General features: G+C 52.6%; 1 protein-coding gene across 1 annotated transcript; it reads right to left on the bottom strand.

The window, feature by feature from the left end:
* Window positions 1-4903: 4903 nt before the first annotated feature.
* Window positions 4904-25965, bottom strand: LOC135447525 (cytochrome P450 26B1). Its single transcript, XM_064712457.1, has 6 exons — window positions 25704-25965; window positions 23670-23894; window positions 10732-11007; window positions 9587-9742; window positions 6678-6959; window positions 4904-5319 (listed from the first exon to the last, which is right to left on the bottom strand). Exons 1-6 carry the CDS (start codon window positions 25905-25907, stop codon window positions 4927-4929), a joined length of 1536 nt encoding a protein of 511 aa, XP_064568527.1. The 5' UTR covers window positions 25908-25965; the 3' UTR covers window positions 4904-4926.
* Window positions 25966-26563: the final 598 nt, after the last annotated feature.

The following is a 26563-nucleotide window of genomic DNA, read 5'->3' as shown; positions in this document are numbered from 1 at the left end:
GCTCTGCTTCCACCAGCGGGGGCCAGAACTTCCCGAAATATTGATGGTTTAAAAGCCTCACAGCAGCCCCAGATCCCAGAAAAATCCGGGATTGGATGAGGAGGTGGAGTCAGTCTCCCTGGAACCCAAATGGGAGATGATGGGAATCCAGATGGGAGATGGTCACCTGGTGCTCATCATGAGGTCATTCCCACCTTGGGAGTGAGAAATACATTTATAAAGGATTTTTTAGGATTTTTTTAGGATTTTAGTATTATATTTTTAGGATTTTTTTTTTTTAGTTTTGTATATTTGTATGTAAATTTGTATGTAAATTTGTATGTAAATTTTAATGTAAATATTGAGATGAGGTGTGTTGATTCAGGAAGGTTGTGGAATAGAGGTGGTATTGTTGAGAGAGAGACTAAGTTAAAAAAAAGCTTTAATAAATTTTAAATATAACTTTTTAAAAAGATTAGGTATTTTAGAGAATTAGAGTTGTAAAAGATGTAGTAGGATTACGTGGGGTAAAAATATAGGTGATTAGTATTAAAATAATAGTACTTTTGTGTAGTAAAAGTTGATAAGTTGAAAAATATTTATAAAGCATTGTAACTAAGAAATGAGTCAGTGTAACTAAGAAATAAGTCAGTTTTTGACAGAATAGTGTTGAGTTTTACATCTGTAATGTCTCACCTTTCATGGAGACTGATAATAGAATAAAATCTTTTAAAATGCTAAGAAAAAAACCCAAAATGTGGTGGTCTCCAGTGCCTATTTCATATGGAGCAATTCCTGATAAAAACCAGCAGCAGGACACACACACAGCTGGAATATTTGCCTTCCCTTCCCTCCTTTCTCCTCCTGGGAAGAGAAGAAAGCTCTGGGCAGAAACAGGGAATCCTGGAGCTCCCAAAAACTCGGGATGGGTTGGACCTCATAGCTGTGGGAGCTTCCTCAGGTCCATGGAGGGAGACTCCAAATCTATCCCACTTAATTCAACACTTGACCATAAGAATTTTTTTATTATTTTATTTTATTTTATTTTATTTTATTTTATTTTATTTTATTTTATTTTATTTTATTGTGGAGTTTCCTGTATTTGGATCCATATCAGCCAGGATTCATCTTGGTCCAGGTCCTCAGGACCACATCCCATCTCCAGGGATGGAGACTCCAAACCTCTCCTACTTGATCCAAATTTTGACAATCTGCCCCATAAAAGGATTTTATTATTTTATTTTATTTTATTTTATTTTATTTTATTTTATTTTATTGTGGAATTTTCTTTATTTGGATCCATATCAGGCAGGGTTCACCTTGTCAGGTGGCTCAGGTCCATGTCCAGTTTACAGGGACGGAGACTCCAAATCCCTGGACATCTTGATCCAACACTTGACCATCCTCCCCATAAAAATATTTAATCCAATGGTTTTTATTTTATTTTAAAGTGAAATTTCCTGTACTGGGGTCCCCATCAGCTGGGATTCACATTGGACAGGTGGCTCAGGACTCTGTCCAGTCTCCAGGGACAGAGATTCCCAATCTCCAAGGACATCTCAATTCATCCACCTGACCACCGTCCCCATAATTTATTTTGTTTTTAAGTGGAATTTCCTCTCTTTGGGTCCATACCAACCAGGGTTCACCTTGGCCATGGAGCCAAACTCCCACTTTATGGGATGCCCCAATTTTTGGGATGGTTCTCCCCAAAACCCGGAGGCCACAAGGCCTTCAAAAGAGCAGCAGATGAAACACGACATCAAAATTTGGGAGCTCCAGCCCTTTTTGATCCAGAATTCTACAAAGGAGCCACAGGGATGTCATTTTTTGTTTAGTTTTGTTTTATTTTGGGATCACAAAATACACAACATTCATTTTAATATGGGACACAGAATATTCTGTACATATTAAAACCCACATGACTGCAACACAACCGCACACGGCACCAATTCTCGAACGAAAAAACCCCACAAGTGCTTTTTTCCTTTTTTTTTAATATTAAAAACAAATAGGATAAAACATTAATATTTTTTCCCAGACGACGTTTACAATAGAGGAAAAAAAAATCATATTTTTACTAAATAACAAATATTTAACAGCACAACTTTATCCTAAATATCTATTTTTGAATTATAACAAAAATAGCACTTATAATAGTTTATAAAGACAGACCAAAAAAAAAATTTGTGTATAAAATAATATTATAGCAAATTGGACTGTGCTAATTAAAAACAAACAAAAAAAAAAATCTGAGATTCAAAGTGCTTTATTCTGCAAACCCACTGCAGCAACTTTATTTTTTTAGTCAAGTTATATTAGTTAGGACTGGAACAACAAAGCCTGGCTTACTTCAGCCTGGATTAAATACTCCCCCACACAAACACCGTATACCCACGGGATGTCAATGGGATTTCAGGGATGGCTGCAGCTCTCATTCCCATCAAAACTCACTCCAGAGCAGGTTTGGTTCTCACTTTGGAACAACAGTGGAAGTTAAAATTAAAATTTCAGGGAAAAACCCTTCCCTGATTCCCCATGAAAAGATGGACGGAGCCCTTCCAGAAAAGTCTATCCAAGAGATTTTGCCCGTCCATCCAAGGGATTTGTCTTTAACCAGACCTTCCATCCTGGCTGTCCATCCCCCTCTCCAGCCTTTCCCTTTCCCAGCCCACTCATCCCCAAGCACAGATCCCAGATGGAAACGGGGGCTCCTGGAGGGCACCTGTTGGTTCTCACCCTGCAGCTCATCCACCTTCCATCTCCATTCCCAAATCCTACAAAAACCACAGACACCTCCCTGTGCCTGGTGCCTCTCCTGGGATGTTTGTCCCTAGGAGACTGCCATTCCCACCACATCCAGGTTTGTTTTCCCCTTTGCCCTCTGGGATTTGGATTTCCACCCAGCTCCTTTTGGGAACGTTTTCTCTCCATCAGGGACAAGGAAACACCTGGAATCCCAACAGGGCCTGAGCTAGTTGTGTTCCATTTAAAAATTCCAGGCTGGAAAACTCTGAGCCTCTGCTCCAGGGCTCCTGAGACCTTCCTGTGGGGTTTGGCACGTTGGTCACCACCCAGGAATAAGGACAGGATCAGACTGGGAATGGGGAATCCCAGAAGATCAGGAGTTTTATTCCAGCTTGAATCAAGTTGTGCACCCTGGTGGGAGGGACCACCATGCCCTGGGATGCTCCGGGGGGACTTCTGGCAGCTGGGCTGACAGCATTCCAACCTCAAGTGCTTCCCTTGGCTCCAAACCTGCCTCCCTCCTCCTCGCCCCCGCCAGTGCCGCGCCGGCCAGGGCGGCCTCGCCTCCGCTCGCTTCACACTTCCCGCCACCTTCCCGAGAGGCACCTCTTGCCAAAGAGGCAAAGGCACAACCTGCAAAGCCACCTGGTGAGCCACACCTGCCCCTTCTCCTTCCCCTTTCCAAGCCCTCGGACTTCTCTGGAGCCCTTTGGAGCCGACAGCCAAGCTGCCCCCGAGAGCGCCGGATCGGTGCCCGTCACCGTTCTCGGCCTCCTTGTGTCGCCCGTTCCACCTCGGAGGGTTGGGATGGGACAGGAGTGGGGCTGGATGGGCTGGAAGAGCTGCCCCAAGTCACAGAGGGATCTCCCAAGCTGATGTTTGGCTCTGGTTGGAACCCAACATCTGCCCAGGTGCTCGGGGAGCTTTTGCTCTACATCCTCCCAACCCAACTCCTCAAATCTCCAACTCAGCCCAGAAGCCTCCTGCATGCAGAAAACCAAAATAAAATACCCCCCCAGCAAATGGAAGGCAAGATACCTCTCGGTGGCTGCTGGCTGGTGCTGGAGAGGCTCTGGAATTCTCCTGGGATGCGGGGTGGAAGCTGACACGGAGCCCTCTCCTTCCTGCTGAGCTCTCCCGTGGCCATAAAAACCCCAAACACGAAACAAACAAATGCGCGCGTTGGCTTCATTTGAGAGATCACCTTTAATGCAAATGCCCCGGCAGGAGCAGCCCCCACGTGCCCCCAGAGCCGTGCTGGGGTCGGGGGCTGGTGCCAGCACCTTGAGGGGACAGCAAAGGCACCAAAATGTCCCCAAAGCCGGGTGCCTGTGCCCAGGGCTGGCGGGGGCTGCAGAGGAGGGGGTGCTCACAGGCCGTGTAGCAGCAGCAGGAAACTCAATGAGAGAAAAAACAAAAGGGCATCCCCCTCCCCAGAGCCTCAAAACATCTTGGAAAATGCAAACCTGCCTCTCCCGAGGCCTGGGGGATGACTCAGTCCCGGGCAAGACACCACAGGAGGGGTTTCTTGGAAAGCAAGACGACCCCTCCTCCTCCTCCTCCCCAGCCTGCCCCGGCACCAGCGGGAGACGGGCTGGGAATGGGCAGCGTTGTCTCCCCCCGGCCAAGGAAAGGCTCCAACACCCCAGAACAAACAACACAACCAAACAAATGAAAAAACAAAACAACCAACCAAAAAAAAAAACCACCTCAAAAAACGCAAAAACACTGTTATCACCAGCTAATTTAACACTGTTAAAAAAAAGAGGTCAGAGGTGACCCCAGAGCTGCCCCGGGACACCAGACCTCGGATCCTCGGCTGATTCCCAAGCCTTTCCCGCAGTCGGGCCTTCTCCTCTTGGCAGCAGAAGTGTTTTATAGATATTTATATATATATATTTATAATAATTAGATACTGTGTGTTGTCGGCCATCCCAGCTCGACTCGGCTTTTGCGGATCTTCCTCCTCCTTCCCGACGAAACAAGGCGCCGACACCGCCCCGACCTTCTCCGCGTCCCGCGGGAAGAGCAAAACGCTTCCGGCAGCTTCCCTGCTGGAAAAGCAGTCCCGATCCGGAGGTGAGCGCCGTGGAGAAGCTCCTCTCATGCCTCTCTCCTCCCCTCCTGTCCATCCCCTCGCCCCCACCCACCCCTGCCTCCCCCGGCCGCCCGTCCCTGGTGCCACCGGCGGCGCGGGCTTTACACGGTGGCCCCCAGCATGGCGTCTGTGCCCGTCAGGATCTCGTTCTGGTTGGAATCCAGTCCGAAGAACTTGACCTTGAGTCCGTCAACCGGGTGGACCACGGGCACCAGGGTGATTTTGGGGAAAGTCCTGGTGGCGAGCTCGAAGCGGCTGGTGCTGGCCAGCTCGATGGCCAGGGCCTTGAGGAAGAGCTTGGCCAGGTGCTTGCCCAGACAGGTCCGTACGCCTCCTCCGAAGGGGAGGTAGTGGAACCTGCCCTCCTTGTCTTCGCTCCGGCCCTGCCCGAAGCGGTCGGGGTCGAAGACGTCCACGTCCTTGAAGACGGGAGCGGTGTCGTGGGTGTCCCGGATGCTGTACATCACGCTCCAGCCCTTGGGGATTTGGAAACCCTGCGGAGAGGCGGGAAGGGGAGGATAGGAGAGCAGAGTGGGTCAGTCCTGCTGGAGAGGGAGCGGGAGCAGGGGGATGAGATAAAGGAATTTTGTTTCCATGGAAGGATGGAATGGTTTGGGTCGGGAGGGACCCTAAACTGATCCTGTCCCACCTCCCTCCATGGGCAGGGACACCTTTCATTACCCCAGGGTGCTCCAAGCCCCATCCAGCCTTGGACATTTCCAGGGATGTGGCATCCACAATCCCTGGGCGATTTGTGCCATCCACAATCCCTGGGCAATTTGTGCACCACCCTCACAGTTTTCCCTGCTTATTCCCATTTCTTTTGGGTTTATCCCTCAAGTGTGATGTAGGTTTAAAGGAAAGCCAGACAGCGCAGCACAAAGAGATGCAGATCCTGGCTTTATTCCTCCTGCCATCCCAAGGATTCGTGGGATGACCCATCCATTCATTTACTTTGTGGTCACTGGCAGGAGCTGCCTACCAGGAGCCCCGTGGTGCTGAGCAGGGGAAGCAGCTTCTCCCGTGCCGTGCCCCACACATCTGCCAGCCCTTCCCAGAGCATCCCAGAGCATCCCAGAGGATCCCACAGCATCCCACACCCCGCTGCCTGTCAGCACCACACACCCAACACCCACGTCGGGGCCCGGGCGATGAGAAATGGGGTGGATTTATCATCCCCTGAGCACTTTAAAAGGTCTCTGACTCAAACCACTGCATTAGGAGGATTTACAGTGACAAGGCAGCTCCCGAGATTTTGTTTTGCTGGGAGGAAATTCCAGCCATGGTGGTGACTAATCCGCCTGTCATCCGGCAGCCTGGAGATGCCCTTTGCCGTAAACCTTTCCCCTGTCACACCCCAGCTCAGAGTTTGGCGTCACTGTCACGAGCTGGGCTTTGGAGCATCACACCCGTCTGCTCTCTGACAGCTCCATGCATCCCTTGCTCCACATCCCATCACTGCTGGATCTGGGGCAAATCCCATTGCTGGAATCACAGAATTAATTAGGCTGGAAAAGCCTTGGAGATCATTTAAGTCCAAGCTGTCAGCTAACACCACCTCATCCACTAAACCGTGGCACTGAGCGCCACATCCAGGCTTAAACCCCTCCAGGGATGGTCACTCCACCACCTCACCCCATTCCAATGCCCAACTACTCTTCCTGGGAAGAACTTTTTCCCTAAATCCAACCTAAACTTCTCCTGGTGCAGCTTAAGGCTGCGTCCTGCCACTGATTGCCTGGGAGAAGGACTTAATTAGGCAGGACTTCATTTATCCCCTCAGAGGTCTCCTCTAAGCCTGGCTCAAGCAAGCTGGGCCGTTTTGGGGAGCTCGGGGTGCGGCACTACTCACATCCAGCTCGAAGGTCTGCAGCACCGTCCGGTAGCCCCCGGAGATGGGCGTGAAGAGCCGCAGAACCTCCTTGATGACGCAGTCCAGGTACTGCAGGCCGTTGATGTTGTCGAGGCGCAGGGAGCCCTCGCAGATGCAGCCGTTGTGCAGGATCCCTTTGCTCCGCAGCTCCTCCCGCAGCTTCTCCAGCACCCGCGGGTGTTTGAGGAGCTGCATGATCAGGGAGGTGCTGGCGCTGGCCGTGGTGGCGTAGGCGGCGAAGATGAGCTCCAGGGTGCCGTCCTGGCGGGCAGAGAAAGGGCCAGGGTGAGACACAGCGGTGGCAGACATCTTTTATGAAAAATCGTTTCCTTAGGATTTTTCCTGCTGAGAAGCTGAGAGGCCTCAGGAACAAAATGTAAACATTGATTATCTGCTGCTGTGGAATGCAACAGGTGCATCTGTGATTGGTCTCATGTGGTTGCTTCTAATTAATGGCCAATCACAGTCAGCTGCTCGGACAGATAGTCCAAGACAGAGCTTTTGTTATCATTCTTTCCTATTCTATTCTTAGCTAGCCTTCTGATGAAATCCTTTCTTCTATTCCTTTAGTACAGTTTTAATGTAATATATATCATAAAATAATAAATCAAGCCTTCTGAAACATGGAGTCAGATCCTCGTCTCTTCCTTCAAGACCCCTGTGAACACCGTCACAGCAGGGTGACCCCCAGTGTCACAGATATCTTTTATGGAAAATCCTTTCCTTAGGATTTTTCCACCTGAGAAGCTGAGAGGCCTCAGGAACAAAATGTAAACAATGGTTATCTGCTGCTGTGGAATGCAACAGGTGCATCTGTGATTGGCCCATGTTGGTTGTTTGTAATTAATGGCCAATCACAGTCAGCTGGCTCAGACACAGAGCCCAGAGCCACAAGCCTTTGCTATAATTCTTCCCTATTCTATTCTTAGCCAGCCTTCTGATGAAATCCTTTCTTCCATTCTTTTAGTATAGTTTCAATGTAATATATATCATAAAATAATAAATCAGCCTTCTGAAACATGGAGTCAGATCCTCGTCTCTCCCCTCAACCTGAGACCCCTGTGAACACGGTCACACACAGGGGTGGGGCAGAGGGGCTCTTGGGACTTTAGCTGGTCAGAGTGACTTTGAGATACGTCAGAAAGTCTCTTTTCTTATCTTGGCGCTCAAAGGAGGAGTCAGAGCTTTTCATTTCTTGGTTTTGAGGTTGTTTGTTGTATCTTATCTATAAAATTTTTTCTTTGGGCTTGTTGAGGTCTGCTCAGCAAGACAGTCAGAGGCACTCTGCTTGCCCCCGGGTGGTGTTATTTTTTTATACTAAAAACTATGTGTACAATATTTACAATTACTTTTTAATACTTATCACTTATGTTAGACAGTGAGCTTATACTCTAAACCAATCCAAAAGTGCCAACATCACAGTAGAAGGTGGAGGACAAGAAGGAGAAGAAGGAGAAAGCCTGGACACACCCAGATTGCTCCATCTTGCCCCCTGAACCCCCATTCTAAAAACCCCAAAAATCTATTCTTTCACCCCTTGATAAATTCACTATCATTCCACTTAAACTTTTGTGGCTTATAATTCTTCATATAAGGTTGGTAATCGTTTTTTTTAAGGCCGAAATCAAAGGCACAGGGGTCTTGGGCTCTGTGCCAAGGTGTCTTGGTCTCTCGGGCAGGGGCTTGAGTCCTCTAGGGCAGCCAGAGGAATTTCCTGGGTTCCAACAAGGGGCCACCAACCTCAGCACCTCAAGGTGCCATGGGGTGATCTTCTCCCCAAAAGATTTCCAGCCTGGCCTCAGAATTGTGGAATGGTTTGGGTTGGATGGGAGTTAAGGATCACCTTGTTCCAACCCCACGGACACCTCTCGCTGTCCCAGGGTGCTCCAAGCCCTGTCCAACCTGACCTTGGATGCTCCCAGGGATGGAGCAGCCATAGATTCTCCCAAAAAACAGCTGCTCCAAAGATTTAAGATCCAAAGGGCCCAAGTGACCTGAGGAAGGATCACAACACAAAAATGGGAGAGGGAAAAATGGAGCATGGATCCCAAAAAAGAGCTGCTCCAAAGATTACCATGTGACCTGAGGAAGGATCACATCACAAAGCTGGGAGAGGGAAAATTGGAATGTGGAGGGAGATGGATTCTTCTGGGTGATTTCCCACCCACCAGGATGGATGAGGGAAATCTGGGCAGAGCTTATGTCTGTTGGACACTTGGACACTTCCAGGGGCAGCCACAGCCTGGTCACATTTAACTGGAAGGTCACTCCTTGGACAGCTGCCACGAGGAGCTTCACATGGAACCTCTGAGGATCAGATAAAAAACCCCAGGAGATGGCTCCTGGCATGCCATGGCCCTGCTGCAGGTAAGAACCTGCTGAGGGGCTCCTGTGCCCAGCAAAGGAGGCACCAGGAGAAGTGGAAAGGTCGGTGGATGCAGCTGGCCAAGGTTTCTGCTGAGATCAGGGAGGTTCAGGTTGGATATCAGGGAAAATTTCTTTCCTGGAAGAGGGGCCAAGGGTTGGAAGAGACTGCCTGGGACAGCGATGGAGTCACCATCCCCAAAAGCTTTCAAAAACTGAATGGATGTGGAATTTTGTGGTATGGTTTAGTGGGGATGGAGGTTGGCGTTGATCACCTTGGAAGCTTTTTCCAAGCTTAATGATTCCATGGAATGCTTGGTAGAAAGGGATGGGCACAACCAGCCAATTAATAAAGCAACTGTTTTGGATCCACCCCACCAGGATCCACCAACAAACACATCGCGGTCCCCCAGCTCTCAGGTCTGCTCCAAAAATTCCTCCTGGGATCATCCCCCACTTTTCCCTCCAGGAATGCCCTCCCCTGAGCAGAACAATCCCGAGGTGGCCCCAGGGAAGCGCTTTACCTTCAGCTCCTGCATGGTCAGCTCCTTGCCGTGCTCCTTCCCGCTCTCTATCAGGATGTCCAGGGCGTCAGCATAGTCCTTGCCCTGCGTGTTCTGCAGCTTCTCCTGGATGGCTTTTTCCAGCCCCTTCTGCAGCGTCTCCCGGGCCCGGATTCCCTGTGGAGGAGCAGGAAGCGCTCAGACCACGCCACAACCAGCAGCACCTTGCCCATCCCAGGAGCTGCAGACGTGCTCAGGACAGGTCCGAGCCATAAAAGCAGAGGCACAAAGAAGGGTGTGAAGATGCTGGACGTGTCCCCTGGGCAGGAGGAGTAAAGCCGGAGTGGGGGAGATCACAGGAGGAATAATCAACACCTAGGTGTAAATGACAGGTCTGGGCTGGGAGCCCCTGTCCGGCACTGGTTCACAGCCCCCAGCTCCTCCTGGGATGTATGGAAATCCCTGGGAAAATCGTCTCTCAAAGGAAAGCGCATTCATCCCAAAGAATCCCCTTCCCCAGCAATTTGATCACCTGGTCCCAGTAAAGCAATTCCTATGGGAGTGCAGCTGCTCGGGGGTAACCTGCTGCTGGGAATGATTCCGGGCTCCGAGGGGATGGAATCGTTCCCATGGGGAAACAGCAATAAAAAAAAAAAAAATGCAGGGATGCCAGAAAAATAAATATTGAACACCCGTATTTCTGTTATCGAAATTCCCCATGGAAAAATAAATATGATTTTATGCGTGTTTTTTGTTATATTTTCATTTTGCGTCTTTCATCATAAAAACTGGAATGCTCCAGGTATTAGAAGGACCTGTTTTAGTTTTGGGAATTACAAGGATGTATTTTAGCTCCTGGAATTACGAGGACCTGTTTCACTCCAAGGGAATTAGAAGGAGAAGGGTCCCACGAATTAAAAAACACAGGAAAATTGCCAAATGAGGAAAAACACGAATTAAATCTGGGCAAGTCCTGACTATTTCCTGTTATCAAGGAACAGATTTTCCCCTTGCCTTCTCCGCAAAAATCAGGAATCGTGTCCCAAAATGGACTCCTTGAGGTCAGAGGATGAGAAATCCCACCGCGAACGGGGAAAGGTGCGGATTAATCACCACCCATTAATTAATTGGCGCTATCAGCGTAGAGACCCTGCCCCAGAGCTCACCCTCCTGTAGCCGCTGAAGGGCAGGTCCACGGGCAGGGAGAAGACGTTCTCCACGAACTGCTGGTAGACCTCGAAGAGGCGCCCGAGCTCCTCGTCGGGGATGCGGAAGCCCAGCAGGACGCGGATGGCCATGCGGAACGTCAGCTTCTGCGCCTCGTGGTACACGTTGATGGGCTCGGGCTCGCTGCTCCACGCCCGCAGCGTGTCCTTGATCACCAGCTGGATCTTGGGCAGGTAGCTCTCCAGAGCCTCGTGGCTGAAAATCTTGGAGAAAACCTACGGGAAAACAGCGAGGAGAGGTTTGTCCACAGACCCAGCACACGTGGCCTTGTCCAAGGTGTCCTACAGGGAGGTGTGACCATTCCAAGCTCTTCATCCCATTCCTAAAATGCCGTCAGAAATGCCAGCTCTTCCTAAAATTCCCACCACAATCATCACAAGTGACGGGGAATAACGGAGCAAACTGGGATGGGAGGGATTCCTCCATCCCACATGTGGCAGGAGGGACAGAGCCACATTTCCATGTCCCAAGGATCCCAGTTTTATTCATCCCATGGTTTGGGTGTCACTAATGCACCCTTTCCACAGGGATTCTCCAGCATCCAACATGCACAAACCCAAGGGGAAAACACAACTCTCCCAACGGGAAGCACTGACAATTCCTCCCACCTCTCCATCACCTTTTCCTTCATTTTATTTTTTTTTTCATGGATGCAAAACGAAGCAAAATAATTATTTTGGAGCCTTTAGGATCTCCGTGGAGTCTGGCTGAACTCCGACGGGGGTTCAAGCGGGGAAGAGCCGCTGCACGTACACAGAGGCCGCGATCGCCCTCGGCTCATTTCCTTGGGAAACCAGGGGAAAAAAAAATTCCTGATGTCAGCAGCCAGCGTTAATTTAAGCCCTGCGAGTAAACAGTGAGCAGGACTGGGCCTCCCCAGGTCCCCCACGCTAACGGCTCCTTACTCCAATTTTTTTTCTCCAATTTGGGCCCGGGCCCGCTCCGAGGAGCTCAGCAATGCCAGGAATGTCCCTTCCCGGCACAGCAGCGCTTTCATTCGGCATTCCCGCCGCATCCCTCGCCGAGCGAGGGGGGAAAAGTGCTGTTTGTTTATTTTTTATTAACCTACACACACGCACGGGGCAGGACGCACACGCACCGCAGGCCTCCAGGAAAATCCAATTAAACCAGGATTCCAAGGAGGGAGCTGCGCGCCGGAGCCTCCACCGGTGGCCGCTTCCCGGCGGGAATGGAGGCGAGGTGGGGGGGCTGCCAAAGTTATCAACCCACCGAGAGGAGCGAAATCAAAGCCGCCCCCTCTTTTCCATGAGCGCCGGGCTCGCCGGAGCTGTAAATGTGAGAATTTCCTCCGCAGTCAGCACTCCAAGGGAAAGGTAATATTTTCCTGGCTGCGACCCCTCATTGCTAATGCCCGGCGTTCCCCGGGAGTTTGTTTGGTGAAAAAACACCTCTGTCCCCTCGCAGCTCCGAGCAGGAGCCTCCACAAGAGCCGCTTCACTGTGCCCCAGGCTGAGCCCCCAGTGAAACCCGGCGCACGGCACGGAAATCCCGGGATGGGAGGATGGATGGACAGGGAAGGGAATCCTAGCCTGGGGACAGGGAGCCATCCCTGGATGGCCGCATGCATGGAGCTGAGGCATGAATGAATGAATGAGAGGAGGAATCAATGAATGAATGAATGAACAGCGGGGAGTGAGGGCGCGGGACGGGGCGGCGGCGGCCGCCTCCTGCCTGCATCCATCCCGAGCCTGGAAAGGCAGCAGCGTTCAGGCTTTTTCTGCTGGAAAAAGCTGCTGCTCGGGCAGGAAAAGCTGGAGGTGGTAAAGCCAAGACCCTCAGCTGCGTGGGGAAGGTGGGAAGTGGGGGAAGTGGGAAGGGAACGGGGAAGGGAATGGTTCCTTTGCACATGAGCAGGACACCGGGGTTTCATGCAGAGCCAGGATCCATGAGCTCTTCCACAGGGATAGGATGAGACAAGAGACCACCTGGCAAAGGGACACTGCTGTGTCGCCATCCAGCTCTCACCTGCCCTTCATCCATGCTGAGGAGCTTGGAATAAGGACAGAGGATTGCAGTGAATGTCCCGAAACACTCCCCGTGCCTCAGTTTCCTCAGCTGGAAGCAGGGCCAATGAGGGGACATTGACTGAGGAGTCTGCAGCCCTGCTGGGGGCCACCACCCCAGTGGAGGTGACATCTGGGGGCTCCTGGCCTTGTCCTTCCCCGGCATCTCCCGCAGGAGAAGCACCTGGGGACCCCCTGCTCCCTGACGGAAGGACACGGTCCCAGAGGTGCCTCTGGTCCCAAAACAGCTGTCCAGGTGTGGGGGGCTGGATCCACACCCCCGGATCCTCCCAAGACAAAAGATCCTGTCCTAAGGATTGGCGTGAATAGAAGGGGGGATCCTTTGGAAGAGAAAACCGAACCCCTCCCTATGGGATCAGCACAAACCTGACAAGGGGGAGGTCAAGCGCCGGGGGGTGAGGGGGATTTTGCTCTTTCTCGGCAATTTTTGGGCGCTCTCCTCGCGCCAGGAGGCTCCTCCAGCTGGCTGCTCCCTGGAGCTCCCGAGCACGGCCCGAGCTCCGTCTAATCCCACATGTCAGCAGATCCTTCCCCGGCCAGACACAAGTCTGGATCCCCTTCCAGTCACCTCCAGTTCAACCCTGCATCTTTCCAGTTGATTAAAAAGGAGGAGAAGGCAGCCAACTTTCCCCGACGAAGCGTTCCTAGCCTAAAATTCCTGCGCCCTCTAGTGAAGTCGGGCCGAGCGGCTCGGCTGCTCCAGGAGCGAATCCAGGCGAAGCCGAGGAGAATCGGGGCAAGGAAAAGTTGTTCCAGAGCTGCCAAGAGGCAAAATCGTCTCTAAGCTCAGCTTTGTTAACCCTGAGATGCCACAGCCCGGCTCTGGTGGAGCCACAGGGGCTGGCAGCAGGGCCAGGAATTTTTGGGGACACTGGAAAGAGTTTCTCCTCATTGAGGAATGTCTCCAAAAGAGCCAAATCAGGGGATTTGCTCCATCCAAGGGCGCTCATTTCCACCCTACACCCACAAAGATGGAGATCCCGCCACCCAGGGAACCCGGCTGGAACCTTCCCACTCTGCCTTGCATGGAAAAAAGATATTTAAGGATTTATGGCTTTCCAAGGGCAGAAAATGCCTTCCCAGTGCCCCAGCTCCAGCTCCATGTGACAGCAAAGTGCCACCAATCCCAGCTGGAGAACGCTCCAGCCCCATCCTTAAACCACAGCCAGGGAATTTGAAGGAATTCCGTGAGCTCCAGAAGTGATTCCGTGCCTGGTTGGGATATGGGGGACCCCATTTTCCATGGCTTTCTCCTTCCTACCCCAAGCACCAGCACCCATCCCTGCCTTTGGCCATCCACGATTTCCAGGCCCCTCGCTCCCACCTGGCTCCCAAAAGAGGGAATGGAGCTTTCCATTCCCCCCCTCCAGGAGGAAAACTGAAATTCTGGGATCAGCCACCTGCATCCCATCCAGCCTGGAGCCGCTGGCCCGACCAAAGGGAGGCGTGATGAGCCTGGAAATGTTTTCAGGAACCAATTTGGCACCTGCCAGAGGTTTGGCCGACAGGAGACGTCGGGAAACATCCAAAGCAACATCTCAACCTGGATTCATCCTAACCCTTCCCACATTTCCGAAGGCCAGGCTGTGTTTGTCCCAGTCCTGTCCCATCACCACATTATCCTGGATGCCTGCCCCTCTCCAGAGCCCATTCCCGTGCTCCAGTGGGATTGGAAACCGGGATATTTTTGGAGGTGGTTCATGGGCAAGAGGCCATGCTGGTACTGGGAGCATGAACAAAGGGAAAACACAGCAAAAAAGTTGGAAAGGCACCACACAAGGAGAGAAAATTCAAAAAAACCCCATTCCTACCCGGACACACTGTTTATAAAAGGTCTGGGCTTTGCACACAGCAAAGAACGGATTCCTTTTCTCCCCCTCATCTTTTTGGAAATAGAGCACATGGAAGGCTCCATCCTGGAGGAATCCAGGCTCTCGTGAACGCTTCAGCCTCCAACGGGAGTCTGGGAACAGGAGCTGGAGCCTCCAGGCTGAAAGGAATGAGGTGCCTTTGCCAAAGGCTCTTGCACTGAAATTCAAATGATTCTCAAAAAAAAAAAAAAAAAAAACCTGCTGGAAAAAATGGAAGGATCATTTTGGATCCTTGGGTCATGTCATGATGTACCTTTGAGGGCTGTCGCAACTCCAGCATTTCCAGTCAAGTTCAGAATAAAATTAACCCCAAGATCTGCATTTCCCCACAACTCAAAAATCTCCATGTTCAAAAATCTCTCCTACAATTCCCCCACACAGCACGGGAGGATTTCAATCCCAAACCCTTCAAGGCCCTGCTTTCAATACCAAACCCTTTAAGGTCCTGCTTTCAATCCCAAATTTTCAAGGCTGCGAGTTCAAAGGGGCTGTGGGAGAGAGCCAGGACCAAGCTTCAGCAGCCCCTCTGCAAAACTGCCTCAGTCTCCCAAAAACTCCATCCCCAGCAGAATTCCATCAAGAAATTCCGGCTTCTCGGCTGAATTTCTGGGGGTACCAAAAAGCACTGGGATTGATCAGCTTGGAATGCTGCTCCCAGTGTCCTCTCCCTTTTATTTATGGAGAAAAATGAGAATAAAATTCACCTTGCACTCCTCAAGGAGGGAGAACAATCCCACATCCGTGGATGTCACGGGAAAGAAATGGGAGCTGTGTCCAGAGAAGAGGGATCAGAAAAGTGGGATCAGCCAGCTGGGATCCAGTTGGGATCCCTGTGGATGGAGCCGTGGGGAAGGAGAATCCCACAAACCCAGCGGGCACAGTCAGAGCTCTCCTTCCTCAGCGAATCCTCAGGGAATCAGGGAATGATTTGGGTTGGAAAAGACCTTGAAGACCTAATTCCAACCCCTGGGATGGGTTATCCCAATGGGTGATGGATCACTGCCCGTGGTGTGGACATGAAGGATTCCCTGGAGACAAGGAGGAGAACAGCTTTCCCAGGGAACCAGTGGAAGTGAAACATCAGGAGGAAAATCCCAGTTTTTACTGAGCTGATGGGTTTTCCTGGAGCACGGAGAGAGGACAGAAGGGAAGGATCCCTATGGATTTAAATAACCCAGAGAGAAAGCCAGACTTAAAAATAAACCAGTCCTTGGTCTTGCCAAGAATTCCAGAAAATGGGAACAGAGCAGAGCAAGAGGTGGCCACACTTGGGAGGGGATGAGTGAGAAATTCCCAATCCATGGTGCAGCCACTTCATCCCGAAGGAATAAAAACCCCTTCTAGAGCATGCATGGTCCTGTGGCAGGAATAAGGGAAAAAAGCTTGGAAAAGGGATTCCTCCAAGGAAATCCTGAGGATTGCAAGGCCTCTGTGGGATGAGCAAACGCCTGAGGAGCTCCTGCAGGCCAGGTGAGAGTTAAAGCTCCTCCAGGGAGGAGGGGACGGGGGCTGAGGTGACCCCACAAGGTGATCCCAACCCTACAAGGAGAAGGAAGCTGGAGAACCAGCAGGGGAGAGAGATTTCATGGGGAAAATTCCATCTGGGAAGGGATGGAGAACTCTGTTACCTCCAGAGGGATGAGCGGAATGTCACAAACCACAGCTGAGGAGGTTACTTGAGCTGCCTGGGAGGATGGATGGAAAAAACAAAGGGACCATGGTGCAGGATGGATCCTGACTCCCTGACATCCCTGGGATTCGCTCCTGGCCCCTCACATCCCTGGGATTCGCTCCCCATCCCTCTGGAAGTGGAGCCTGGATTGCAGCTCCACCCAGCTGCTGCCCAAGGAGAGGCTTCACCTTCTCCATCCCTCCCAAGACACCCAAAAATTCCCACCCTGGAAGACGGAAAATCCAAATTTGGGGATCCCAGGGTATCCCACAGCCACAATCCTGCTCCACCAGCACAGTGAGCCTGGAGCTCATGGGATTTTTGGGACGGAAGGCACCATGAAATCCCCCCAAATTTGTGTTTTAGCCAGGAGCTCCTCCATTTTTTTTAATCCTTTAAATTAAAACTGGTAATTTTTTTAATCCCTTGGATTAAAACTGATTAAAGTAATTAAAATGACTCTGGATTTACAGCACTGCCTGGTCTAAAGTCAAGGAGCCAACCCAGCCCAGGAATTCTTCCCCCGGAACGGGAGCAGGAGCCATCCTCCATCCATGGAAGGTTCTCCCTGCTCCAGAGGCTTTTGCCCATGGATTGAGGCTCCCAGGGCATGGAGAAGGGGCTGGAGCTGATCACAGCTGGAATTCAGCCTGTTTGATATAATTTTGGGAGCTGGCTCTGATGGACTGGGATGGTTTCTTTTCCGCCATGGAATAGGCTAGGAGGGTTGGATAGACATTGGAAAAAAATCCTAAAAACCCTAAAAAAAATCCCCTGCTAACAACCTCGATCCAGGTTGGAAAAAAAATCCTAAAAACCCTAAAAGAAAAAAACCCTGTTAACAACCTCAGTCCAGTTTTTTTTTTTTTTGTAGGAAAAGATCCATTCCTCCACCTCCCATGGCTCCTTCCTCCTGCAGCCCTCTCCCCCATCCCGATCCCGATCCCGATCCCTCCCTCCCCCCCAGCAGCTGGTTTATATTTGCCCGTAAATTTATGGCCCCTTTTGTGCTCTTAATCCCCTCGCAAACGATATGAAAGCCTCGGACCTTTCCACTCGGTGCTAATGAGCTCAACACTTGCGTGCCTCGGAGGCAGAGCATTAATTGCGGTGTGTTAATGAGCGATGGAGCTTTGGACACTGAGACAAACCAGGGCCTCCCCTCCGCTCCGCTCCCTCCTGGAATCATTGGATGTCTCCCCAGCAATCCCAAGGATTGCTTTTATTTTATTCCATCTTTGCCTTTTTAAATTTAATTTATTTTTTTTTTCTGCGCTGGCTGTGCCTATTTTGGGACAGCTCTGCTGGAACATGAGTCCGGCGCTCTCCTGCCAAGCGGGATGATCCCGAGACAAGTCTGATCCCACCTTTCCCTGCACATCCTGGGAATCTCCTTCCTGGCCCTGGGCGCTGCTCAGACTTGACCAAAACCCTAAAGGCCACGTCCTGGCCATTCCCAATTCCCATTTCCTTCTCTGCCAGGATCCCTTGCAGGCACAGGAGTGCTAAATTCCAGCTTCCTGCTGGAATTCCCATAAAAGCAGAGGCTGCAGGATCCCTAAGATCAGGTTTTCTTTGCCCTCATTAGGGCTCCTTTCACCCCAGAATCAACACTCCCAAAATCTGGGGTTTTCCGGCGGAAATGGGAATTGAAGAGGTCAAGATGGGATTGGATGGGACAAGGATGGAGGGAAGAGCCGGGATGGGACAAGAGCAGGATGGGGAGACCCCTGGAGCATGGAGCAGGAATGATCCCACCAACCCTTCCCAGGGAGTTCCAGCAGGAGCTGCAATCCCAAGGGATGACGCTGATCCATCATGGAGCGGGCAGGGACAGGGATCTGCCACCAAAACCCGGAGCCAAGACCCTGCTCAGCCACCAGGGTCACTCCTGTGAGGAACCTGGAGGAGATTCCCGACAGAAATTCCACTGTGGAGCTCCGGCTCCAGCAGGGATGGCCCAGATCCTTCTCCAACATCAACACAGACTCCGTGATCCGGCAGCAGGAACAGCCTGGCTGGGATAAATATCCCAGAAAAGTGGGAGAGGAGTTTGGAGCTGCTGTCAGCTATTCCCTGTAAACTGCTCCAAGGCCAAAGCCAGAGCCAGCACTGGGGACATCTGCAATGCAGCCATTCCATGGGGCAGGAATTTTCCCCATTCCCAGTCCTCCATCCTGCCTCACATCCCTGCTCCAGGCTGACTCCAAACCCTCTCGGCAACTGGAGAGTTCATTTCCCAAAACAGGGAGATTTTCCTCAATTTATAGGAATTTTCAGTGCCACTGACACCTGCAGTGAAGGCATTCCCTGCCACAGGAATTCCCTGTTCCCAGCCTTCCACCCTGCCTCAAGCTGATTCCATATCCTGCAATTCCCTCTCTGTAACCTTGTTTCCCAAACCAGGGAAGTTTCCTCTGATTTATAGGAATGTCGGCAGCCTCCTGGAGGGGAAATTTGATAAATTTGGGATGGGAAAAAGCTTCCATAGGGTTAGGATTGGGGTCCTCCTGCATCCCAGAATCCTTTACCGACACCTACAGGATCAATACTTCTGGATATTACACATGGAATGGGATAAAGAATCCATAAAGATCCCAAAAACCAGCTGGGACATGGAAACAGGAAAGAGAGAAGAGCTCCAGCACCTGAATCATCCCATCCTACCCCTGATCCCATCTGAGTGTCATCCAGCGGGAATTCGCTGATCCCGGAATTCCGCCGAGGAGCTGAAATTCCTTGGAAAGCTGCGGCGAGCAGCTGATCCCTGGCAGGATCCCAGCACCCTCCTGCAGGAACATGTTGGGTTTGGAGCTCATCTCCACATCCCAGGGACAATCTGGAGACCACGGAGCGGCTGCCAGGGAATGCTGCTGGAAATAAACGCAGCTCCGTTTTAGGGGGTTTTGGGAAGATGAGGGGGATTTATGGCCTGGACAAGAGCTGGAGATGATCCCAAATGGTTGGAAGGGCAGCAGAGGTGGGTTCCATGCTCTGCCTTTCCTCATTTTGGCCAAAATCCTGCGCCAGGTGAGGAATTCTGCCTCAATTTTTGGCAGGATCAGGGAGTTGGGAAGGGACAAGTGAAGGCCCGAGCTCAGAGATGAAACAAAACCCAGAATCCGAGAGGTCGCCGAACACCGGGAAACCCCACAGTGCTTTAACCTGGATCATCACCCACCAAAGAGATTTCCCAGGAAATCCTCTCTCCATGGAGCTTCCAACTGCTCCAAATCTTTCCATGAACCTCCCAAGAGCAGCACCCTCACTGTGGAAAGGAAACTGGGGAATCCCATGAAAAATTGGGGAATCCCAAGGAAAATTCTGCCTTTTTCAAGTCCTCCCCTTGCTTCCCTGGCAGGTCAAGAGGAGAATTCAGGCTCTGTTTAAGATTTAATCTCGCCCTAGGTCCGAATCCTTTCTCCTGAGAGCTCTGTGAGTTTCAGGGTGGGGAGAGCTGGAAATTGGAACAGTGGAACGACAAAAACTCGGGATTAACGAGCTCCGAAGAGGCCACACCTGAAGGGACAGTCTTAATCGGCTCCTTGGAATCTTGATAAGAGCAAAATCATCGATTTTCACCTCATTAGAGGAGGCTCAGTTTATCTCCGAGTGCAGCTCGGGGATGGGTTTTTAGGGAGAGGAGGATTCCCTAAATCGGGATCAGCCCAGGCTGGGTGGGGTGGGAGATGCTTGGCTCCCAAAAGCAGCAATGAGCAGGAGATGGAGGGAAGAAATGAGGCTGAAACTCCTGAATTCCAGAGCTGGACTCAATCTCCAGCTGATGAAAGGGAAAACTTGAAAAAAAATTAACTCCCAGAGTGTCCCAGATCCTGGGAAAAGAGTTTGTGGGAGTTCAAAGAGCACCAAGGAGTGGGAGAAGGAGCCGGGGTTGTCCTGGGACAGGGTTTTGTTGGAATTCCTGAGCTCGGGAGGCTTTTGGCCACCCCTGATGCAGGATTAAGGTTTTAGGAGTTAATTGGGAATTAGGAATGAATTAGGAATTAGGAGTCTAGCCGGCTTGGAATCACAAGTGATGCCAAAAATCAAGGAATTATGGAAAGGCTTGAGTTGGAATGGCTTGAAAGATGATCAATTCCACTCTCTGTCATGGCCAGGGACAGCTCCCAGGCTGCTCCAAATCCCATCCCAGCCTGGCCTTGGACTCTCCCAGGGATCCAGGGGCAGCCACAGCAAATCTGGGAATTCCATCCAAGCCTCTCCCCACCCTCACAGGGCACAATTCCTTCCTAACATCTTTCATCCACTCAGGACACAGAAAGGGTTTTGAGGAGATCTTTAGGACCAAGAACATTCCAAAAGCTTTGGGTTTCAGAGTTTAGGGTTGACCACTTGTGTTTTTTAGGAAAAACCAGGGAGCGAGAACATCAGGAAGAGCCACGGAGGAGAGAGGAAACCTCTGCCGGGTTTGTGCCCGGCCCAGCCCTGGTGCCAATCCCTAAGGATCCCCACCAGGATCCCACAGAGGTCAGGCCTCCCTTTTCCATGACCCCATAACCCACAGTCCCCTGGGCCCACTCCCGAGGCCGGAATTCCGTGGTTTTATCCGGGCCAGCAAAGGCCACTTTGGATGAGCAAAAAAATAATCCAGAGGTGCAGGAGGGTGAAAGGAGCAGGGAATGGGCACAGAAACACCTGCAGATCTCTGCCTGATCCTGCTTAACCCTCCTTGCATAGGGAATGAACCTGCCCTGGATAGGGAATAAAACCTGCCCTGGATAGGGAACGAACCCTCCTTGGATAGGGAATGAATTCGCCTTGGACAGGGAATAAACCTGTCCTGGAAAGGGAAGAAACCTGCCCTGGGTAGGGCATAAACTCTCCTTGAGTAGGGAATAAACCTGTCCTAGATAGGGAAAGAACCCTCCTTGGACAGGGAATAAACCCTCCTTGGATAGGGAATGAGCCTGTGCTAGATAGAGAATAAAACCTCCTTGGACAGGGAGTGAACCTGCCCTGGATAGGGAATGAACCTGCTCTGGAGAGGGAATAAACCCTCCTTGGATAGGGCATGAACGTGCCCTGGATAGGGACTGAACCCTCCTTGAAAAGGGAATAAATCCTCCTTGGACAGGGAATAAATCCTCCTTGGATAGGGCATGAACCTGTCCTGGATAGAGACTGAACCCTCCTTGAAAAGGGAATAAATCCTCCTTGGACGGGGAATGAACACTCCTTGGATAGGGAATGAAACCTCCTTGGAGAGGGAATGAACCTGACCTGGATAGGGAACAAACCAATTTTCCTCCTGGATGGAGGCAGCCCCATCACCACCCCCTTGGCAGGAAAAACATCTCCATTTTGAGGGGAAAACCCCAGAACTGGAAGGGCTGAGCTGCTCCTGGTTTGGGGCAGGGACAGGCGCAGCTTTTTGCGGTGTCACTGCTCGGTGCTGTGACTAACGGGTGTCATGTGCTGTTTGTCTCCCCGTCATCTCCCCCAGGAGAAAAGAGGGAAGGAATTTTCAGAGCTTTGGAAGGGATTTTACAAAAATCCTCCAAAATAGGAAACGCTGCTGGAGCAGGGACCCGGCCCTGGGGCAGGGATGGGGATGGCCTCGTGTCCCCAACAGTGTCACCAGTGCTTCATCCCAAACCATTCCCAGCCCAGACCCAGCTGGGAAAGAGCCCATGGGGTGTGACAGCCATGCCAGCACTGCCACCAGCCCTGCAGCAGGGGGGACACGGGGACTGTCCCCTCCTCTGATGGGGTTCAGCACCCCAAACCAGGGTGGGGCTCTGAGGGGGGGACACAAGAGGGTCCCAGCACCCCAAACCGACTGTCCTGGGGTTTCTAAGGCAGGGTTGACACCTCTGGGGGACACAAAGGGGTCCCAGCACCCCCAAACCGGCTGCCCTGGGGTTCCTAAGGCAGGGTTGACACCTCTGGGGGACACAAAGGGGTCCCAGCACCCCAAACCGGCTGCCCTGGGGTTGTCACCTCTGGGGGACACAAAAGGGGCTCAACACCCCAAACTGGCTGCCCTGGGGGGTCTAAGGTGACACAAATGGGTCCCAGGACCCCCAAACGAGGCTGGGGCTCTGAGGAGGGGAGATGTCACTTCAGGGGGGCACAAAAGTGTCCCAGCACCCCCAAACCAGGCTGATCTGGGGGTTGTAAGGGGACAATGTCACCTCATGGGGACAAATAAGGGTCCCTGCAGCCCCAAACTGGCTGCCCTGTGGGTGTCACCTCTGGGGGACACAAGAGGGGCTCAGGACCCCAAACCAGGCTGATGTGGGGGTGCCACCTCAGGGTGAAACAAATGGGTCCCAGCACCCCCAGACTGGGCAGATCTAGGGGTTCTAAGGGGGAGGTGTCACCTCAGGGTGACACAAAAAGGTCTCAGCCCCACCCCAAACCCTCGCTTCACTCCAGAACCCCCCCACCCTCATCCCAAATTCCCCGAAATCCCAGGAAGTTCTCAGCACCACTCCCTCCACCCAAAGCCCCTCGGGATGTCCCTGCAGTTCGGGGTGGGGGTGTCACAATCCAGGTGGGGGTCACAATCCATGGGGTCCCCCCATTGTGCCCTTTTAGGAGCCCTCCCCGCCGCCCCTGTCACGCGTGTCCCCATCGCGGGGGGCTCGGGGTGACACGAGTGTCCCCCTCCCACCCCATCCCGAGCCACCCTGAAATTCCTCAAGGGATCAGCGCACCCGGGGGGGAAAGGGGGAAAAAGGGAATAAAGTGAAAGGGGGGGGGGAGGAAAGGGAGAGGAAAGGAGGGGAAAAGAAGGAAAAGGGCAGGAAAGGAGAGGGGGAAAAGGAAAGGGGAAGGAAAAATGGGGGGGAAGGAAAGGGCGGGGAAAGGAAGGGGAAAGGGAAAGAGGGAGGAAAAACGGGGAAAAGAGGAAAGGGGAAGGAAAGGAGGGGGGAAAAGAGAAGGGGGAGGAAAAGCAGGGGAAAAAGGAAAGGGGAAAGAAAGGAAGGGAAAAAGAGGAAAGGGGAAGAAAACTAAGGAGAAAAGGAAAGGGGAAGAAAAAATTGGGGGGGAGGAAGGAAAGGGGAAGAGAGGGAGGGGGAATAAAGGAAAGGGAGAGGAAAAACGAGGGGGAAAAAGGAAAGGGGAGGGAAAACGGGGAAAAGGAAAGGGGGAGTAAAATGGGGGGAAAGAAGGAATGGGGACGGAAAGGATGGGTGAAAAGGAAAGTAGGAGGAAAGAAAGGGGAAATGGGAAAGGGGAAGGAAAGGAGGTAGAAAAAGGAAAGGGGGAGGAAAAACGGGGAGAAAAAAGGAAAGGAGGGGGAAAAAAGCGGGGACACCGACCTTCCTCTTGTGGCGGTGGATGTCGCCGATGGAGTTGGCCACGGTGTTGGGGCCCAGCAGCATCCGCGTGCTCCGCGGCCACTCGGTGCTCACCAGGTGGTGCTCCCCCATCAAGATCTTGCGCACGTTCTCGGCGCCCGTCACCCGCACCAGCGGCCGCCCCAGCAAGTGCGTCTTGAACACGTTGCCGTACTTCTCCCGCCGCGAGGACTGGAAGCAGGAGCCCTGCGGGGGTGCCACGGGGTTGGGATGGGTTGGGATGGGACGGGTGGGAATTGGGGCGGAATTCTGGGGGGCATTGGGGTCACCCCGCATCCACCCGCAGGGGATCGGTGCCTTCCTTCCCCCCTTCCTCCTCCTCCTCCCTTTGACTTCTCCCTTTACCTCCCCTATCGCTTTTACACATATTCCAATTTTTCCTCCTTTCCCCCCTTTTTCCCCCCCTCCTTCACACCCTCCCCTTTTCCCCCCTCGCTTTTTGTCTCTCTTTTTTTTCCCCCTCTTTTTCTCCCCTCCCTCCTCGCTCGGGCTGATTTTACTCGAGGAAGGCAGCGCTTTGCCTAAGTAAATCTCCAGATTTCAGGGACTTTAATAACTTTCCCACATGCTCCAGGGGCTTTTGTCGGCGGAGCCGCAGCAATAGCGGGGAGGGGGGGGTCCCCCCAAAAAAAACCCCCCTGGCGAGCGGGGAGAGGCGCTGCGAGCGCCGCGGCCGCGCCGCCGGGCTGGGAGCGCGGGTGTTTATTTTGAAACAAAAGCGCGGTTGTGAGGTTCAGATGTTCAGGTGACCCTGTTTCTTGATCTGCGTAAATATAATTAAAGTCCTTTTTGTGGCATTAATAAAGAGTTATTTGTACACCATTTCCAGGGCAGCACAAAGAGCACCTTTATGCGGCACAAGTTGCGAATGGAGTCCAATTTATACAAAATTTTTGTATTTTTAGCCCTGCGCTCTGTTTGGACGGAGCCTGGTGGAAAAGCGAGAACCCTTTTCTGGTCCCCCCGTAAAAATCTGATAAATTTCTTTAAAAAATAAAGCCCTATTGAGAGCGTGCCGTTAACCCCTTCGGCGCCGGGCGGAGCGGGGCCGCCGTGCCGGGGCTTCCCCGGCGGTGGCGGGGAGGGGACACCGGGGGACGCCGCCGCTGTCCCCGCCGGGACCGGGCTGTCCTGCCCCGCCGCCGGCTGCGGCGATGAAGGGCGGGAGCATCCTCCTTTGATTATTATAATTAATTTTTTTTTTCTTTTTGCTGCTGGGAGGAGAGAAGGGGAAACCCTGGCGCGGCTTCGCCTCGGGGGTTCCCTCCCGGGATGCTGCGAGCCCCGGGGCGCCCCGAGGCTCCCCCCGAAGCCGAGCACCCCCCGGCCGCCTCCTGCCTCTCCTTCTGCGGGATTTTTCCCCCCTTTCCCCCCGATTTTTTGGCAGCCGCCCCGCGGTGCGCGGGGGGGATCCCGCTCCGCCCGCCGCTGTTGGGCGTTTAGCGAGGTTAATCCCGGGTTAATCTCCCGATTACCTCGGCGGGCTTCCCCCGCCGCGGGAGCCGGGCCGGGAGCGGCGCCGGCAGCGCGGAAGGGCCGGGACGGAGCCGCGGCTCGGGGGGAACGCGAGCGGCGGAGCCCCCGCATCCAGCCCGGGCCGCCTCCGCCCGCGGCTCCGCGCTGCGGGTTTGGGGTTTTGGCAGGAATTGAGGCTGAGGAGGAGGAGGAGGAGGAGGAGGAGGAGGAGGGGGTGGGCAGCGCGGGGGCGATGCCGAGCCCGGGGCAGCCCCGCCGAGCCCGGCCGCGCTCCCGCGGTGCCCCCGCGGTGCCGCCGCCGCTCCCCCGGCTCCGGCTCTGCCGCCCCGGGCTCGCCGAGGAGCCGCATGATGCAATCGGAAGGGAAAGAAGACGGGGGAGAAAAAAAATACAGCGAGAAAAAGCCCTAAAATGCCCCTAAAACAGCACCGATCCGAGGGGAAAAAAAAAAATAAAAAAACCAAACCGGTCCCAACCCGGGTTCCAGCGAGGAGCAGGGAATGAGGGAATCCTCCTTACCTGCAGCAGCCAGTGGAAGGTCTCTCCGATTAAAGGGAATCCCATGGAGCCTTTGGGGATTGGTAGCTTGCAGGTTTTGTCGCGGGTGGCAGCCCAGCGGAGCTGCCACAGCTGTTGGGACACGGCCAGCAGCAAAGTCAGTGACACCAAGCACGCGGCGAGGGTAGCCAGTGCCGAGACGAGATCAAAACTTGCAAAAAGCATATTTGGAAAGAAGGGAGGAGGAGGAGGGTGGGGAGAGAAACGGCCCCTTGACAGGCACCACGCTCGCACCCACACACACGCGCGGAGGGAACGGCGAGTGCGGAGCGCCCGCTCGGCGCTGCTTGGGGGGTCCTGGGGCGAGGGGGGCCCCGGCTCGCCCCCCTCGGCGCTGGCAGGTTGGGGAAGCGGCGAGGGGAAAGAGGGGGAAAGGAGGAAAAAATGAAAAAAATAAAAATTTAAAAAATAGAGGGGGGATAAAAAGCTGTGGTTGCTGCGCCCCTCGCTGCGAAGTTTGGGCTTGTTTGGGGTAAACTTGACAGAGTGACACGGAGGAAAAGCACCACGCGCGCACAGAAAGAGAGGGGAAAGGGGGAAAAAAAATAAAAAGAGGAAAAGCAGCGCCCCCCCCTCCAAAAAAATGGGGTGGGGGTGATGAGGAGGGGGTAAAGGAGAAGGGCTAAAAAATTAACAAAAAAAAAATTTAAAAAGAAGAAAAAATGGAAAAAAGAAAAACCTTGGAGTGGCGGAAAAAAAAAAAAAAAAAAGACCCCAAAAAGTCCAACTGCAGATGCTCTGGCTCTCGCTCGCTTGCAAGGCAAAGCCACACACACCAGAAGGAGGGGGGGAAAAAAGAGGAGAAGTAAAAAAAGGAAAAT

This window comes from Zonotrichia leucophrys, chromosome 4 (genome assembly GCF_028769735.1).
Source record: "Zonotrichia leucophrys gambelii isolate GWCS_2022_RI chromosome 4, RI_Zleu_2.0, whole genome shotgun sequence".
In the NCBI taxonomy this organism is placed as follows: domain Eukaryota; kingdom Metazoa; phylum Chordata; class Aves; order Passeriformes; family Passerellidae; genus Zonotrichia; species Zonotrichia leucophrys.
This window is presented reverse-complemented; position numbering and strand designations above follow the sequence as displayed.

Coding starts and splice junctions, on each gene's coding strand:
- LOC135447525 (XM_064712457.1), bottom strand. CDS start 25,907: ATGCTTTTTGCAAGTTTTGATCTCGTCTCGGCACTGGCTACCCTCGCC. Junction 9,743..10,731: donor CCTTCAGCGGCTACAGGAGG/GTGAGCTCTGGG, acceptor GCTCCTCCACAG/GGAATCCGGGCCCGGGAGAC. Junction 6,960..9,586: donor TGACCATGCAGGAGCTGAAG/GTAAAGCGCTTC, acceptor TCTGCCCGCCAG/GACGGCACCCTGGAGCTCAT.